At 38.3% G+C, this 18,830-nt stretch overlaps 1 protein-coding gene across 1 annotated transcript; it reads left to right on the top strand.

The window, feature by feature from the left end:
• Window positions 1-4,578: 4,578 nt before the first annotated feature.
• On the top strand, window positions 4,579-12,431 carry LOC143876481 (8-hydroxygeraniol oxidoreductase-like). The gene is made up of 8 exons (XM_077378190.1): window positions 4,579-4,682; window positions 5,791-5,876; window positions 5,958-6,100; window positions 6,747-6,784; window positions 8,048-8,450; window positions 10,164-10,400; window positions 11,608-11,766; window positions 12,037-12,431. The coding sequence occupies exons 2-8, from the start codon at window positions 5,813-5,815 to the stop codon at window positions 12,148-12,150; spliced, it is 1,158 nt and encodes a 385-aa protein (XP_077234305.1). The 5' UTR covers window positions 4,579-4,682; window positions 5,791-5,812; the 3' UTR covers window positions 12,151-12,431.
• The last annotated feature ends 6,399 nt before the right edge of the window (window positions 12,432-18,830 follow it).

Genomic DNA, 18,830 nt, shown 5'->3' with positions numbered 1-18,830 from the left:
AACAAAGGACTCTGATGATCTTAAAAAATTAAAACAAATAGCGCGATGTTTCCAAAATATTAAAAAATGCAACAGACCATCTACGAAATGCTTTATGTGATGGACGCTAGCAAATTCCATATTAGATATATTTGTAACATTTTTTTGTTGGTAAGCTGGGATTGAACCTCCGACCTCAAGGTCGGAGAACAAAGTCTTCAGTAGTTGACCTAGAGGCTAAGCCCCTCTGATAATTTGTAACTTTTGATGTACTTTTATCCATGGCCACAGTTAAAAAGTAAAGAAAGTAAGGTTTTGGGAATGATTAGGCAAGCCGACTTTTCAAAATAATCATGATTTTTGTGGGGCGATGATATTTTCACTCCCCTTGCAGTACGCATTCGCTCCCCTAGTTAACGCTTTTGACGTCAAATCACGTAAAAAGGGGAGCGAATGCGTACTGTAGGGGGGAGTGAAAATATCATTGCCCTTTTTTTGGGTAAACTTTACCCGACATATTTTCAAATCTGTTCTGCGAGACATTATTTGGAAATCAATATTTGTGGAAACTTCCTTCACCATCGCTGCTCATCGACGTTGCTCCGGCAACAGCGAGACATGCCTCCCTCCCTCCCTCCCTCGCTCTCTCTCCCTCTCTCTTAAAGCATGATCATGAAGATGATTGATGTGTTTTGTATCCAAAACTCAAATCGAAATCAAAATACAAATGCATGAGGTATCCAAACGGGCCCTTAATTATTTTTCCAAATATATTTTTTTTGAAAATGATTTTTTTAAATGAATTATTTTTCCAAATATCATCCTATGGAGATTTTTTTTTTGAAAATGGTAAAATATCATTGCCCTTAAAATTACTTCACTCGTAGATTTTTTTTGAAACTTTTTTTGGCGTTTCTATCCAATTCCATCCAATCACAAACAGTCTCCCTCTCACTCTCTCTATAAATATGACTAACCCTTCTTGTGTCATCTATCTGCCTTTTCTCTAAATCAGAAACAAACCCAGATTAGCATTCTCAGCTCCAGCCATGAATTCAGGTGAAGAGGGTCTGACGATGTCGAAGGATGTCATACAAGTGATAACATGCAAAGGTAAACCGTCTCTAGTCTTTGTGTTCATGTTCTAACTTCTAAGAGGATGATAAATGGGAATGGAGAATATTTTGTTCTATTTTTACGGCGGCCGTTTGTTGGGGGCATGAGGAGGCATTGGTGATGGAAGACATCGACGTGGATCCACCAAGCTTGGGTGAGATTCGAGTAAAGATGCTCTGTGCAAGCCTATGCCACACTGACCTCCTCTGTCAGAAATCATACCCCATTGCATGCAGGGGCGATGCCAGAAATTTTGCACTAGGAGGGCAAAAACTATAGTAATTTTGGTGGTATTTATTTTAATTGATTTTGGGATGGAGAAGGATTTACTTGGGAAGGGAAAGAGATATTTTTTAGAAGGAAGGGATATAAAAATGGTAAAATTAAAATTTTAAACTTATTTTCTATCTGAGGGATGATTGGAAAGGGGGGCATATTTTTTTAAAAAGAAGGTAAGTATAAAAAGATATTAAAAAATAAAGGTATATTTTTTTTCTCAAAAAATTAAGGGGGGCAATTGTCCCTCTTCCTTTTAAAGTGCCATCGCCCCTGATTGTATGTACATAACTTGGTCTTCTTAGCCATACCTATTTTCATTTATTTTTTTCTTAATTTCAACAAGGAATTATATGGTGTTCGAACCATTCAGCCCTACAATGGATTGGCTATATCCCAAAAATCTCTTGCATCAAACAATACTAGACCCAAAATTTAAGTGTTTTGTGCAATTGCCTATATACTTTCAAAACCTCCAGTTTATTTTGGTGATTATTTGAATACGGGGGATCGTCCAATGTGGGAGATTTTGTAGAAATGGCCTATCCATGGCGTGTACCTACAAATGAATGTTTTGGATAATTGAGCACGTTTTTCCTCCGACATTTAAAACCCATCCTTATTTTTTTAATAAAAATGGGTCGGACACCAAGTAATTACTGTATTTTCAATGCCTGTTGAGTTTGAGAGCCTTCTCATATTCGAGAAAACGTAAAATTTGTTAGCTTTCTTAGTCACGCAAATGACTTAACTACAATACATTTTCTAAATATTTTCATACATATGGTGGTAATTAGCCCTTTCTTGTTTCTTAATTCATTGAAAAGTTGAAGGTTGTGGATAAAAGCCTATATGGCATACTTTGGTTTCAAGGCTAAGCAACCTCATAATGTCTGACTTGATCCTCTCTTGTGATCCACAGCCACTTTTTCCGAGAGTTCTCGGACATGAAGGTGTTGGGTAATCTCTCTCTCTCTCTCTCTCTCTCTCTCTCTCTCTCTCTCTCTCTCTCTCTCTCTCTCTCTCTCTCTCTCTCTCTCTCTCTCTCATATTTTAGTACTTTGCTTTACACTTTTCTGATTGAATCCTGATAGCAACTTGAGTATTGTAGTACCGTCAAAATCTAATTAAATTGCTTAGTTCAAATATCAGCCCCTTGTGTATTTATATATAAAAATAGGGATTTGCTAGGGGCCATCGCAGAAAGGCATTTGGTTGAATAGCTGTTGCATGGAGAGTTCAGCCACATAGGCTCATTTTTCAACAGATTTTGTCTTACTCATTTATTTCATCTGATGTGGCTGCACACTTATGCAACAGCCGTTCTGTGATGGTCCCTAGCAAATCCCATAAAATATGGGAATTGCTAGGGACCATGGAGAAAGGCAAATCGCTATTGAAAAGTGAGCATGTGTGTGGCTGCTCTCTCAAGCAATAGCCAGCCGGGAATTGTCTTTCCGCGATGGTCCTTAGCAAATCGCTAAAAATATATACAATGTCTATTCTTAGAATTGATTCATGACTTTGCCCATTAATGCTTAATCTTTCTAACGTGTTCTATTTGGATTTTGAGAATCGATTTTGGACTCAAAATCAATTCTCAAATCCAAAACGAACCAGGCCGCTAGAGAGACTCGAAACCATATGACGGACTGCCTTGCCTCAAAATCCAAGCCAATCATACAATCGAAACAATCAAAATAGGATTCTACAACCACAAGCTGAATGTGAGCTGAATGTGGACTTCTGATCAGAACGATCCTAGTCATTTGTTTTAGAATTCTACGGTCGAATGTGGACCGTTGATCAGAATAAACGTAGTCATCTGTATTGGGCTTCTACAAATGTTGCTCTTTAACAATTTTTCATTTTCTACAAAACAATCAAGAGGAATGATTATCCAATTGGTGTGTTTATGCATCCCCAACATGCTCATACATTGATGCCTGGAGTCACCCTATCTCAAGTTAGAAATTTTACTGTAAGTGGGGCCCGACGAGGAGTACCTTACGTTGCCTGCCGTGTCACATGGATTTAAATTTTAATTTACTTTAATAAGTGGGCCCCGAGGACGTTTACTTGACCGTTAGAAATTTAACTTTCAGTGGGACCACCAACATTTACTTGACTTGTCAAACTTTGACTTTCAGTGGGGCCCAACGACGTTTACTTCACATTTACTTGACTTGTCAAACTTTGACTTTCAGTGGGACCACCAAGTGACCATGTCTCAAGTTAAATTTTACTTTCAGTGGGGCCCGACGACGTTTACTTCACTAGGGCTACCTTGTCTCACGTTAGAAAGTTTACTTTAAGTGGGGCCCAACGACGCTTACTGAACTCCATCGGATGGTTCCAACCCTCCTATCTAATACGATGTTGGTTGATGAATATTTTTCGCTTTTATTAGTTAGAAATTATTTTAACTTATTGAAATAGGATTAATTCTGTAATCAAATTTGATGGGACGTGATTTGGTTGTAGATGGGGCACCGTGTAAAAAGGAAAATTGCCAACAGGGGACACACTTTTGGAAAATTGTCTAAGAGGGACGAAATGAGGGTTATCAAGTCTCTAAAAGGGGTTATCAACCCTCTAATTGGGGTTATCAAACTCTCGGAAGGGAGTTTATCAACCATCTTTAACAATTTTTTAAAATTGTGTCCCCCATTGGCAATTTTTCCAGAAGGAAATTCTAAAACCAGACTCGAAATAAAGATGACTACTAAAATGACTAAAATATCCTTATCTAAGTGTTAAATTAACAAATAAATAACACTTCAACTAAGCGAACGACAAACACAAACACCGACCGGAGTGTATCCCTCTGGCCAATACGGCCTTGGATAAAGTAGGGATTTTTTTGTCACTTACGCAGACCCAAAATTTGCATCATTTTAGTGCTGCCTCTCTTTGGGCACGTGGCGTCAAATGTGATCCCGTTCTTCTTAGCAAAACGAGTCCCCGTTCTTCTTAGCAAAACGCTCGTACAGAAAATAAATATTCTTAAGCCTCAATTTGATGGCATTAATTTATGCCTAATAAAAATTTTAATAAAAAAAAAAATGGTAGCGGGTCCAGGATCTCACTGTTGTCGGCCATGTGAGAGACCCATCACGCGTACAAAGTTGGTGCGGGACAAAAGAATATCATAATAATGGCAAATTTGGAACCTCTATATAAGTTCTCTATCTACCAAATGAGAAGAAGAAGAAGAAAGGGTGGGTTATTGGCAAATTTGGAAGGAGAGGTTCCGCTTCTTTCTTTCATACATTTCCACTTGCTTCCAGGGACACTGATCTACAAACCAGGTACCTCCTAAATATCCTTAAATTTCCTTTAACTAAAACCTTTTAACAGAGGAAAAATCCATAACAAGTGAGATTATTTTTGTTACACGAGGAATCATTTTACTTATTTATTTCTCGTATTCACATTTTCTTTCTTTCTTTTTTTCCTTGTTCGTTATCAAGCAGTCCAGTGCGGCATAAATAACATGTGGGCGTTTTCTCGACCATTCTTCTTATGGGTCGTAATCCAAAATTAAGACTAATCTAAGGCCCAGTTCGTTTTAAATTGTGACAACTGATTGTGTACCCCAAACCTATTTTTGGACTCAAAAGGGCTCACAATCAGTTGTCACAATCTAAAATTAACAGCTCATAACAATCCTAACCTTCTGGATGGCCCCATAAATGAGGTCAATTTGATTCGGCCTCATAACTGAATGGTTTATATCTCTGAACAAGGTGGGTCCCACTATTTAAAAAAAAATATATGCACTTGTGGGTGTTTGTGCCCTGCCCCTTATATGCAACACTAGTCGTCTTTTTTACTTTATATATATATAACAAGCACTAGAGCGTGGATATCGTTGCTTTTAGATAGTACGCGTGCTGCACTCGTCCGGCACAAAAAAGGAAGTGGGTCGTAAATGATTCGAAATTTCAAATTAATCATTTTTTTTGGTGCTCCTAACCTACACAGTCCCAAATGGGCGTCATAGGATTTATCCTAACCCTTTGGTTTTTTGCTTTTACATGGTGCGCGTGCTAAACCATTCATTGTTGGGCCTGACTAAGGGTTCACATTCAGAGAGAAAAGAGAGTATTGGTTGTGAGAATAAATTTGGGTGGGGCCTGCCTTCTCCAAAGATGTAAACAATTCAGATGTTTAGTCCCTACCAAAGGTTCAGAGAGAGACATCACTAACAAATTTATATTGCCAGATTTTACGAGATCTTAACTAAAATTACTTCCCTCGTAGGTTTTTTTTTTTTTTTTTTTTTTTTACTTTTTTTGGCGTTTCTATCCAATTCCATCAAATCACAAACAGTCTCCCTCTCCCTCTCTCTATAAATACGACTAACCCTTCTTGTGTCATCTATCGGCCTTTTCTCTAAATCACAAACAAACCCAGATTAGCATTCCCAGCTCCAGCCATGAATTCAGGTGAAGAGGGTGTGACGAGGTCGAAGAATGTCTTACAAGTGATTACATGCAAAGGTAAACAGTCTCTAGTCTTTGTGTTCATGTTCTAAGAGGATGATAAATGAGAATGGAGAATAATTTGTTTTATTTTTACAGCGGCCGTTTGTTGGGGCCATGAGGAGCCATTGGTGATGGAAGACATCGAGGTGGATCCACCAAGCTTGGGGGAAATTCGAGTAAAGATGCTCTGCGCAAGCCTATGCCACACTGACCTCCTCTGTCAGAAATCACTCCCCATTGTATGTATATAACTTGGTCTTCTTAGACTTACCTATTGTAGTTTTATTTCCATTCCTTTTTCCTAAATTCATCAAGGAATTATGTGGTGTTCCGACCATTCAGCCCTACAATGGATTGGCTATATACCAAAAATTTCTTGCATCAAACAATCCTAGCCCCAAAAATTAAGTGTTTTGTGCAATTGCCTATATACTTTCAAAATCTCCACTTTATTTTGGTGATTATTTGAATGCGGGGGATCGTCCAATGTGGGAGATTTTGGATAAATGACCTATCCATGGCGTGTACCTACAAATGAATGGTTTGGATCATTGAGCACGTTGTTCCTCCAACATTTAAACCATAATTGTTTTTTTAATAAAAATGGGTTGGACACCAAGTAATTACTATCTTTTCAATGCCTTCAGAATTTGAGAGCCTTATCATATTGGAGAAAACGTAAAATATGTTAGCTTGTTTAGTCTCGCAAATGACCTAGCTACAACACATTTTCTAAATTTTTTCATACATATTGTGGTTAGCCCTTTCTTGCTTCTCAATTCATTGAAAATTCAAGGTTGTGGATAAAAGCCTATATGGCATGCTTTGGTTTAAAGGCTAAGCAACCGCATAATGTCTGAATTGATGCTCTCTTGTGATCCACAGCCACTTTTTCCGAGAGTTCTCGGACATGAAGGTGTTGGGTAATCTCTCTCTCTGTCTCTCATATTTTAATACTTTGCTTTACACCTCTCTCTCTCTCTCTCTCTCTCTCTCTCTCTCTCTCATATTTTAATACTTTGCTTTAAACTTTTCTGATTGGATGTGGATAGCAACTTGAGTATTGTAGTACCGTCAAAATCTAATTAAATTGGGTAGTTCAATTAGGGAAATGATTTCTGCGCTCCAATGTTTTGATAAACATGCACTCCAACTTTTGTCATGTAGTATTAAAGGTCTGTCTGAGAAATATTACGGTTCTCAAAAGCTCTTAAAGCCCTTAAATGCTACACGAAAAACATGCGGAGCGTATGTTTATCAAAACATAGGAGCGCTGAAATCATTTCCCTTCAAATATCAGCCCCTCTTGTATTTATATTTAAAAATAGGGATTTGCTAGGGGCCATTGCAGAAGGCATTTTGTGGAATGGTTGTTGCATGAGAGTTCAGGCACATAGGCTCACTTTTCAACAGATTTTGTCTTACTCATTTAATTCATCTGATGTGGCTGCACACTTACGCAACAGCCATAAAATATGGGAATTGCTAGGGACCATGGAGAAAGGCATTTCGCAGCTGGCTATTGAAAAGTGAGCATGTGTGGCTTAGGGGTGGCAATGGTTCGGTTTCGGTTCGGTTTGACCCCCAAACCGAACCAAACCGAAATTTGAATCGGTTTGGTTTTACCAAACCGAACCGAACCGAAACTGAATTTTCGGTTCGGTTTCGGTTCGGTTCCGCCAATTTTGCCACCATTTACATATAATAATTGCAAATATTCGGTTTCGGTTCGGTTTGATACCCAAACCGAACCAAACCGAAATTTGAATCGGTTTGGTTTAACCAAACCGAAACCGAATTTTCGGTTCGGTTTCGGTTCGGTTCCAGTTCGGTTCGGCCAATTTTGCCACCCCTAGTGTGGCTGCTCTCTCAAGCAACAGTCAGCCTGGAATTGTCTTTCTGCGATGGTCCCTAGCAAATCGCTAAAAATATAGACAATGTCTCTTCTTAGAAATGACTACATCTGCACCCTTTTTTGTTTGTCAATTCCTGAAAATGAAGTAAAGTTTTTGGAAAGGTCCAGATCACGAACAAATGAATGGTCCAGATCACGAACCTGCATGGGAGATTAGATATAATAACACGGAAAAGAAGAACAAAACCATGGAGAAGACTAAATAACTTCCCACATCTGCATGCGGTCTCTAACTGCTGAAACAAAAATCTGAACTTTTTTTTTGACGCAGTGTGGTGGAGAGTGTTGGCAAAGGAGTGACGGATTTCAAAGAAGGAGACATGGTCATCCCAACTTATGTAGGAGAGTGCAAGGAATGTGATAATTGCAAATCGCGAAAGACCAACATTTGCGAGAAACACCCTATCACATTGCACGGCCTCATGCCCGATGGCACTTCAAGAATGTCTTGTAAAGGGCAAAAGCTGTACCACTTGTTCACCTGCTCAACATTTTCTCAGTACAATGTGATCAACACTAACTACGTCGTGAAGATCGATCCTTCGTTACCTCTACCGCACGCTAGCCTACTCTCATGTGGCTACACCACCGGATACGGGGCAGCTTGGAAGGTGGCCGAGGTCGGAAAGGGATCGACGGTGGCTGTTTTTGGCCTCGGAGGTGTCGGACTAGGGGTACGTACGTACATGTTCAAGTTACATCACATGACATAGCTGTCCATATATAGATATATCAATTAGAAATCTAGGCCAATCTTCATTTTACAGCCCAGGCCCACAATGGAATACCTGTTTAGCTGAATTGCTAATTCCCACTGAGATGGTTAGAAGCCAATAGCGAGTCAAGACGATAGTTAGTGAAAAAACTTTTGGTTTTTTTGGTCAGTAAGCTGAACCCTGTTTAATACTTTCACGGCAATAAAACTCTACTTTTTTTATGTAGACGTTTATTAAACGTGTTTTTATGGCCAACTTTTTAATTTTTCCCCACATACGCTGTTTTAAGTTTCTATTTACTTGGTCGTTCTTTTTTACTATCGTTTTTTTTTAATCTAAATGCTAGACTCAAAACATTCACGGCAATAAAGGTCTGATTTTTTTTATGTAGATGTTTATTAAACGTGCTTTTATGTCCAACTTTTCTATTTTTCCCCCCACATTCACTTTTTTTGAGTTCCCATTTATTTGACTCAGAGGAGCCCTTGCAAAAAAAGGGGTAACAGAGGCCCCATTGGTGAAAAACCATTTAAGATGGCAGGATGGGCGGGCGTGAGTCAAATAAGGGCTAACACCATGTATCTTTTTCTGCCGAATCACGTTTTGCTGTCATGAATGAGGGAGGTTGAGCTGGTGGATCACCACTTAATGATTTCCATGAAAAATGGACAATATGGTCTGTCACTAAAATAAGAAGCATGGAATTAGAATTACTTGAAGAACTAATCTCCTTTTCAAAAACCGATAAGATTTTTTTTTTGGTTTCTGATAAATTCACACCCTATATTGATGAATTCACCCATTTTCACTTCTTGTGGTTTCACAACCGGTACAATAGTCTCTCTCCGTACAACCATCACACACCACTCACTCTCAACGTCAACTTTTGGAGGGGCCTAGGCTCACTTCTTACCACTCTCTCTTCTCTCCTCTCCTCTCTCTTTTGAGGGCAAACCCTCGGTGGATCCAACGGAAAATGGTTTAGATCGTTAGAGAAGGTCGACCCCATAATATATATATATATATATATATATATATATATATATTAAAAAATACATGGGCCTACACTTGGTTCAAAGATCGAGATCATTCATACATTGGGCGCCAATGTAAAGAGGTCTCGCCCAAAAAATCATCTCCATAGGATGATCCAAGCCCTCTGATCAACCTCTATGAATCGGAGAGTTAAGATCATCATATGGAGATGGTTTTTCAGGAAAGACCTATTTACAATGGGGTCCCATCTAATGAAGGGTCTGGATAATGAAATAATGTGGGCCGGCAGGGCTGCTATATATGAGTTTTTTGATAAACATGCATGCACGTATTTTTGTAAAAATAGAGTGATCTAAACCATTCGATGATTAGGATCATCAATCTATAGAAACCTCTACAGATAGTTAGAGTTAGGGTCATCGAATGGAGTTGATTTTTGTGATAAGACGTAATTAAAATTTTGTGGTAAGACGTATTTAATACATCCATTCGGGAATAATTAGAATGAAAAAAAACGAAGGTCCAACCTTTCCTGAAAAATCATTAGTTAGGTGGGTCCTACTTGTACTTTTGTAATCTTTTCTTTTGTATGCTATACATGTGTAGTTTCAAATTTCAATGCCCAAGAGAACGAGAGGAAAAGATACGCGTTTTACTAACTCTAAGTCAGTGCAGGTGGTAAACGGAGCACAATCTATGGGGGCAACTAAAATCATTTGTGTGGATTTGAATGGCAAAAAGAAGGAGAAAGCAAAGATTTTTGGGATGACGGAGTTCGTGAACCCTCGAGAATACGAGAAACCTGTTTCAGAGGTTATTAAAGAGATGACTGGTGGAAAGGGTGTCGACTATAGTTTTGAGTGCACAGGGGTACCGGGCGTACTCAATGAAGCCCTCGAAAGCACCAGAAAGGTATGTTCTATCCAATGATGAATTGCCCTTTAACTGTTTGCCTCTCATTGATCGATTTGCTTAAAATTGTGATGGAATAACCTTAAAATTTTCCTGAAAATTAAGAAAATCATTGATCTTGTGACATCTCACCATTGAATTGTTTCGGTGGTAGATTAGGCAAGCACTTTACATGAGGCAAGCCAAGATTGATTACGCAGCTAAATTAGAATCTGTTTACCCATATTTCATTCAATAGCTCTCATTCATCCATAAAGTGTTCTATATGAACATTGTTTAGGAATTAGGATTGCGTAAACAATCAACAGTAGTAAAAAATAATCTTTTCAAAGTTAGACAAACACTAGAAAACTCTTTTTTAGGAAATAAAAATGCGCTAATTCTAGGTGGCTGTATTTTTCATAAGTTAGTCTTACATGATTTGCATATTTTTTAGTTGTTCAAAAAAATGATTTGCATATTTTTTGAGTTGTATGAGATTCAAAATAATATAAAAAATGGACGGTTCAAATCATCTGATGGTGGGATGCAACAGGGGTTGAGCAGCCTCTAGCACATTGGTAAATGCAAATTTCCTCAACCACAATGTCGGAGGTTCAATCCCAGCTTATCTACGGAGAAAAGGGCTGCAACATAAAATCGGATTGAATATAAAAATTTCGAGTTGAATCGGCAAAAAAATGGGTTAAATAAAAAAAGTCAGGTTGAATAGTTAAATTGGATTGAATCAGAAGGATTGATGGGCATAACTCAACCTGAATCGTCAGAAAATCAGATTGAATCACAAAAAATATCGTTGAATCATCAAAATATCGGATCTTCTTAGGTTAATAGTTTAGAAACTACCAACCATCTTTAGATTCTGACTCTTTCTGCAATTAGTCTTTAATTTTTCCTTTTTTTTAAAGCAATTTGAATTATAATTTATTTGATCTTTTATTTTTTAATATATAAAATTTATTAATTACTGTATAACGACCATTGTTTTCTTACGCCCTCCGGAATGAATTCCTGGCTTCGTCCCTGTCCATGAACAGAGTCTCTCTCTCTCTCTCTCTCTCTCTCTCTCTCTCTCTCTCTCTCTCTCTCTCTCTATACAAATTACAAATAGAGCAAACTGTTAATATTTTTTCCCTTTATCTGCTTCTGGTTAGTATTTTTATATATTATCCTTTTCTTTTCTTTGGTGTTGTGACCGGGTGAACAGGGACTAGGGGTAACAGTCTTAATCGGTGCAGGGGAGCAGATGACCTTGCCTGTTAACTTGCTCTCCCTCCTCAATGGCGCAACATTAAAGGGTTGTTTCTTTGGAGGAATCCAACCTCACTCCGACCTTCCTGTTATCATAGGCAAATGCGTAACTAAGGTGTGTTACCAATCATTTAGTATTTATTTTGCACCTCCTTTTACCCAAAATTATGCTTAATAATAAGGCCCTGTTTGTTTTAGATTATGACAACCGATTGTGGACTCCCCAACCGATTATTGGACTCCAATTCAGAGCAATTTTCGGTGAGTCCACAATCGGTTGTCATAATCTAAAACAAACAGGCCCTAAATAGTAAGATTTTTCGAATTTTCCATTTAGGCTTCTCTCTTTAATGGAATGGTCTGCAAATGCATGGCTGTAATGCAGGAACTTCAACTTGATGCACTTGTGACTCATGAAATCAAGTTCGAAGAGATGAACCGTGCATTCGAGCTGCTGAAACAACCAGATTGTCTCAAAGTCATCATACACATGAATTGAAGTTAGAAGGGTATTAATCTGCGAATGGAGAATCACTAGTTCTATGGATTTGTAATGAATAGACGACAACAAACAATTGATTGTCATTTAATAATCGTTCCTGCTGGCATTTGTAAGTATTGTTAACTTTTTTTTAAGGTTTTGGCATCACTTGCTAGGTTGATGCACCCATCCGTATATTAATCGGAAATATTTGCTCTTGGAAAGATGAGCTGTTATATGGTAACTGCGCATGTATTTGCTTAAAAAGCTACGTTAGTGAGGAGAAGTACAAGCAACCTGCTTGTTTTGGATTTTGAGAACCCATTGTGAGATCAAAACTGATTATTGGACCATGTGAGTTCAAAACTATTGTTTGGTAAGCAATGGAATCAGCAGCTCCAAAAATCGCCACCGCATGTCTGCATGATTTTTGTTCCATGGAGCAGTTCGAATGCCCATTTGGGCATTTGAATTTTTTAATGAAAATAACGGGTAAGCAATTAATGCCGATTTTTTGAACCAGGAGAAGAAGCTTTTAAAAGAAAACCTAATTTCACTGCAAGAAAATAAACCGGGAGAAGAAGCATTTCAAATCTTCTAACCCAGTTCTACAAGAAACCTTCTACTTCATTTTGGGTCCTCCCCATACTTAGATCGGTTAATCTCTGCAACGACTTCTGATTTCTCGTCGTCTGAAAAACCCTATTAGGGTTCTCTGCAACAACAGGGTCGGGTGAATCAAAGGTTATTCAGTTGTGGTTGAAAGTTCTGTAAGTACTGGATCAATGAGCATTGGAAACTCTAATTACTGGTCACCTATGGGTAAAAACATGAGTAACATGAGTAAAACCGTGTTCCCAATGCACCTTAACGGGGCACTCCTTAACAAAACCCTAACGAAAATTGTAGGACAAGCAATCCAAATCACAGAAACATGAGGGTTAGGATTGTGCGTCTGTGATCATCATATGGAGATGCCCAAAATGTACGACAACTAGTCCAACAAGTACAGTGGGTCCCACTTCAAAGGAGATGACCTCTCACCTTATGTAATCCTGTTGGCACTAAATGGTCCTTTACTCTTCCTTTCCATGAACCGAAGTTTCCTTAATTTTCCACCAAGCCTCTCTATTTCGAACTTAGTTGTTGCTTTTGATCCCATTGCCATCTACGAAACCGTAGGCTCTGACATTATGCTGAAAAATTTTGTCGGACAAGAAATCCGATCCAATAATACAATCAATGACAATATGGAAACAACCACAAAGAGCACAAGTATACACAAAGAGAACTCATACAATTTACATGGTTCGACATAATGGCCTACTCCACGGGTGAGATAACTTCTTCGACTATTAGAGAAAAGATAACAAGATTACAAAAGGTTTAACACAATCCCATCAACCCGAACCCCCCTCTTTTGCTCTTCCATATCCTTCTCTCTCAAATTGCACCTTTCTCAATACGGGAAAGAAAACTCCCTTTTCTATTACAGATGGAAACCACAAGAGAGAAACCCAAGAAAAACTCACCTTCTTATCTTCTTCATTCAAGTGAAGACCCTTCTCTTCTCTACTTTACAAGAGGACAAACAAAACCGTGTGTCTTCTTCTCCACATCAGAGAAAAACACCAAGAGCTCTCACCTTTTCTCTCTAATCTCCACGTGAGAAAAATCGTCTTCTCTTCTTCTCCACCCAAGAGAAAACTGATATTCTTTTCTTCTTTGTGCAAAAGAAAAGCCGTGCAACCCTTGTGTCGTCACCAAGGTTTTAAGTTTCGGTTTCGGTATGCATTTCGCCCCTAAGCGAAATCGAAATTTCTGACGAAATCTAGAACACAATTTAGAAAACAATATTTTTTAATATTAAATTTCGGGGGAAAGTGCCAAAATTTTGGGCAAAATTGCCCAAATTCCGGTAGAAATTTCGGTAATTTTGGGCGAAATTTTGGCACGCCATTAAAAACAATATTTTTAATATCAAATGCCGGTAATTTCGGGCAAAACCCACTTACGTTTGGGGAACAACCTATTTACGTTTCTGCCCATCAAATGGAAGGTTTGGATCATCCTATGGTGTAACTGTGTAAGCCGTATAGTTCTCTTTGAAAATACCAGATTTTTTGAAATACCGGATTCTATGGGATTACACCATAGAAAATCTCGCTCCACAAATCTTGGGGGATAAAATTTTGCTCCAAGAAAATCTTGCGGGATAAAATTTCGCTCCAATAAAATCTCTCCCCAATAAAATATCAAATCTTGCTCCAATGAAATTTTAACCGAGGAAAATTTCGACTAAAATACGGCCTCCATTTCGTTAATTTCGGTGGTGAAATACACAAAACACCGAAATTTCAGTGTATTTCGCTGAAATAAAATACAATTTCGGGTATTTGCAGTTTCGGTTTCAGTTTGAACCGAAATTTCAGATTTCGGTCGAAATTTAAAACCTTGGTCTTCACCACCTTTTTTTTCAAAGAGATAAAGCCTTCACTCTTCTGCTCATGAGAAAACAAACCCACACCAAGAGAAGAACCGTGCACATACTTTGAATTTCAAATTCATAAACTCCATTTCATGTCTTTGCATGAAATATGGTTTCAATAACCGCCTATCTGTCTTGGAAAACAAGACACCAACATAGTACAGCCCGGATCTCTACTTTTCCAAGCCCTCACCACTGCATATTGGGAGTCTCCTTCCACCACAAGAAGCCCCTCAAATCTTGTTCAATTCATAAGACTCTAGAAGACAGCTTTGCTCTTGCTTTAGCTTTGATATAGAATCAGTGATATTGGTTGTGTCCGAGTAGTCGGACAATGATGTACCGTTGCTGTCCCCGCCAAGCTCAGCTGGTCTGAGATTATCCAATGAGCACCCATCAAAGCTTAGTGTTGAGAAAATCCGTCGGGCAATCCGACTCGATCGTGCACAAATTTAACGGAAAAGTAAAATAAACCAACAAGCCACAAGATGAACACAAAGATTTTACGTGGTTCGGCCAAGCCTACTCCACGGGCGAGAAACACGATCTTCCACTGGAGAAAAACAATATACAAGGATTACAATGGATTTAACCCAAAACCCAAAGCCCGCAACCCTTTCCTTGCTTCCCAAACCAAGACCGTAGAAGAGAAAACCCAAAAGAAAACCCCAAGAGAAAAACCCAGGAAGAAAACCCAAGAGAAAAATCCAAGAAGAAAAGCCCACTTTCTCTTCCTTTTCTCTCTCCTCTCTCTCTTTTCACTCTATTTTCTCTAGTCACACAAGAGACACTCACGTCTCCACTTTTATACTTAGGTTTTCTAAGAAACCTAAAACCAACACTTGCTATTTTGGCATATCAACCAAACAGGAACAAAACAGGGGAAATAAGATGCTTTCTCTTTTTGCCTTCTTGCCTTCTCACCCAACAAAATCATGTGGGTGGGAAATAAGGCAACTTTCCCACTATTAGTTTAATGGATCTATCGGATGGGGGTATCCAAAGTTAGAAAAGGTTGAATAATTAATTCCCTTTCAGCATTGGCACTTGTAGCTAGTTCCTATTTTGACATGTAAGCTGGTATTGAATGGATTGACACTTCTAGTGTTTGGGTTAGCATATCGTTTTTCACGTTACAACATGTATTTATCCCCACGTTACGACATGTAATTATCCTCACTAATGAGTCATGAGTGTCCCATATGCATTAGGAAGATCCTCACTAATGAGTGCCACTAATAAGGGTACGTACCCTCATTCATTCGCCGCCAATCTCAATTATTTGCTACTCAGTTGATCAGTGTCTTCACATGTGCATTCGCTCTTTATTGTCTACCGACTTTTCCTTCAACTAGAAATAATTGTGCTACCTTTATCATCTTAACTTAATAATGCTGGTAATCGTAGAGTTCCGGCAAAATTAAAGCTAAAAGAAAGAGAATATACGCTAGATTGAAAAGAGGTACGTTCATGAGACCATGAACTATTCAATAGTACTAGTTCCATAGCAAGTACTGCTGAGACCACTTCTTTAATAATCCAAATGATTTGTGGGCCCCGTCATGGATATACCATGTCCTAAAAAAGTAAAAATCTTCCTAATCATTCAAACGCAATGTTTGAACTTGGCCAATGGAGAACATAACGGCAGCCGTGCAAAAATTTTCACAAATAAGAGAGTTTATCTTCCCGTGAGATTGGTGAACTATAGTCTCATAAGACACTTTTTATGAAGGGTCTCTAATTTTTCGTTTCAACGTAAAAAAATTGTCATATCTGAAGTCTTCACCATCTCCATTTATCTTGTGAAATCCTCTGTTTTAGTCAGATTTTTAGTGGGTTAGTCTGGGTCTCAGAAACTCCTTGTCATCGACCAAATTGTCTTGAGCCTGTTAGATCCAGCCAACATCTGCTTCTAGTATCACTTCATTTTCATGTACGTCCGCACATATATTATTGTACTTAAAACATTGATCCTATATCAGATCGATGTCTCTTCTACATCAATCCCACATCTGCTTCAACGTTTAGCCGTAGTTGGTATTGGCTTGTTTCCCATTCCACGTGAATGTTATATCGTGTACCTAGTTGGACTAGGAGGGAAAGAGGTGAGTTAGTTTAGGAGTCCTCTAGTAAGACTAGAACTGATAAAATGTTATAGATACAGAATTAATTAATTAATTATGAATAAATAAATTATGAATTAATTAAGGATAAATAAATACTTTGCATGTGTATTTCGACAGATATTTATATGGTGCGCGAGCGCCAAGCCCGTGTTGTAGGTACCGCCTATATTTGATCCAACAGCAGCTCACTTTTTAAGAGGTTGCTGTTGGATCAAACATCAAGGGTGGTACTTTTGTCGTACCACCCACAGGACTTAGAGGCTCCGGCACCATCTAATTACTGAGATAATTATACAAATAAAAAGTTATATTAATTAACAATTAAAAATAAAAGTTTAAATAAATGAATTTAATAGATGCTTGAAATGATTGCTACATAGAATTACACTACGGATATGGGGAATGAAGAGTAATTATATCTTCCTCGATCTTATCAATTATTATTTAGATATTTAGTCATGAACCACTGTGGAAGATGGAGAAGTGATCAAGCGGGTGGGCTGCAAATGCCCATGTGAAGATCGAGATGAATGCCGCTGGATCATTGCACCTCGCCCAATGCGTAAGTGGTCCCATAGCTTGTTAGTCTACAACTAGGTTGCTGCCGACACCGCGGTTCTGCCAGCGATTAGCCATGATTCGGCAATTGAACTATGCTGGACCGTGCAATTCGGGAAGCAGAGGTGACATCAAACTCCGAAATCATCCTGTGGAAAGGAGGACAACTATCGAGAACCTGCTGCTCGCTCATGGTTTGTGCTAATGCGACTCGTGAATGAGGGCAGGCAACTGTAAGACTACTTCCTCTTTGTCCTGAACTCGGTAGTGTGAAAGACAGTTTAAAGAAAATAAGATTCATGTGAAAAACAATAAAATTTAGTTTTGTAGAGAAGAGAAGATGAGAACAAGACGTTGGAGGTGTGCAACAATAAAAGAAAATATTCATTTTCTTATAATTTTTATCTTTTTCTTGGGAGGAGTGCTACATTGACAGGCGCCCTTGCCCCCTTTTTTCTAGGGCACCTGTGAATCTAGCATTCTCCTTTGAGAGAGAGAGAGAGAGAGAGAGAGAGAGAGAGAGAGAGAGAGATGCTACCTAAATTCTAATAATTTGGTCAAAGAGGGCGGCCATGGGTGGATCTTGGTTTTGGCCGGCAGAGGGTAATATATATATATATATATATATATATATATATATATATATATATATATGTCAGGTGAGAGACCTCACATGGCCAAAGAGGGTGGCCATGTGAGAGACCTAATCCTATATATCTATCTACTATAATAAGCTGGATGGAAAAGAAGAGAATTTTTTGATTTTTTTGAAAATTCTATGAGAATTACACATCACTTTTTTTGACTTTTTTTAATAAATGCACCCATTCAACACACATATTTTCAATCCTACCCCCTCCTTTATGCTTTTAACAAAGGCACCCATTAAAGCTATATAATTTCAATCTTACCCCCCTCCTTTATGGTTTTTTAATAAAAAATCTATAGGGTGATCTTAACCATCCGATTTAAGAGGATTTATAGAAACATCTATAGATTGGAGGGCTAGGCTCAGCCTAAGGAAATGATTTTGGGGGCATAACCTATTTACGTTGTGTTCCATCACATGGACAGTTTGGATCAACCTATGACGTGGTCCGTACATTTCTTTGTCGGGCCGTGCATCGCACGGGATTTTTTACTAGTATACTATATAGTAGAAGAGATTTTTTTGAATTTTTTGAAAATTCTATAAGAATTACACATCACTTTTTTTGACTTTTTTTAACAAATGCTCCAATTCAACCCACATATTTTCAATCATACCCCCTCCTTTATGCTTTTTAACAAAGGCACCCATTAAAGCCACATAATTTCAATCTTACCCCCTTCCTTCCTTTATGCTTTTTTAATAAAAAATCTATAGGGTGATCTTAACCATCCGATTGAAGAGGAATTATGGAAACCTCTATAGATTGGAGAGCTAGGATCAGCCTATGGAAATGATTTTTGGGGTACAACATATTTATGATGTGTTCCATCACATGGACGGTTTAGATCAACCTATGATGTGGTCTATACAA

The sequence above is a fragment of the Tasmannia lanceolata genome, unplaced genomic scaffold, assembly GCF_043159265.1.
Source record: "Tasmannia lanceolata isolate RefF3 unplaced genomic scaffold, GAP_Taslan_0.1 ptg000005l, whole genome shotgun sequence".
Classification (NCBI taxonomy): domain Eukaryota; kingdom Viridiplantae; phylum Streptophyta; class Magnoliopsida; order Canellales; family Winteraceae; genus Tasmannia; species Tasmannia lanceolata.
The sequence above is the reverse complement of the archived record's forward strand: the minus strand, read 5'-3'. Positions and strand labels throughout refer to the sequence as shown.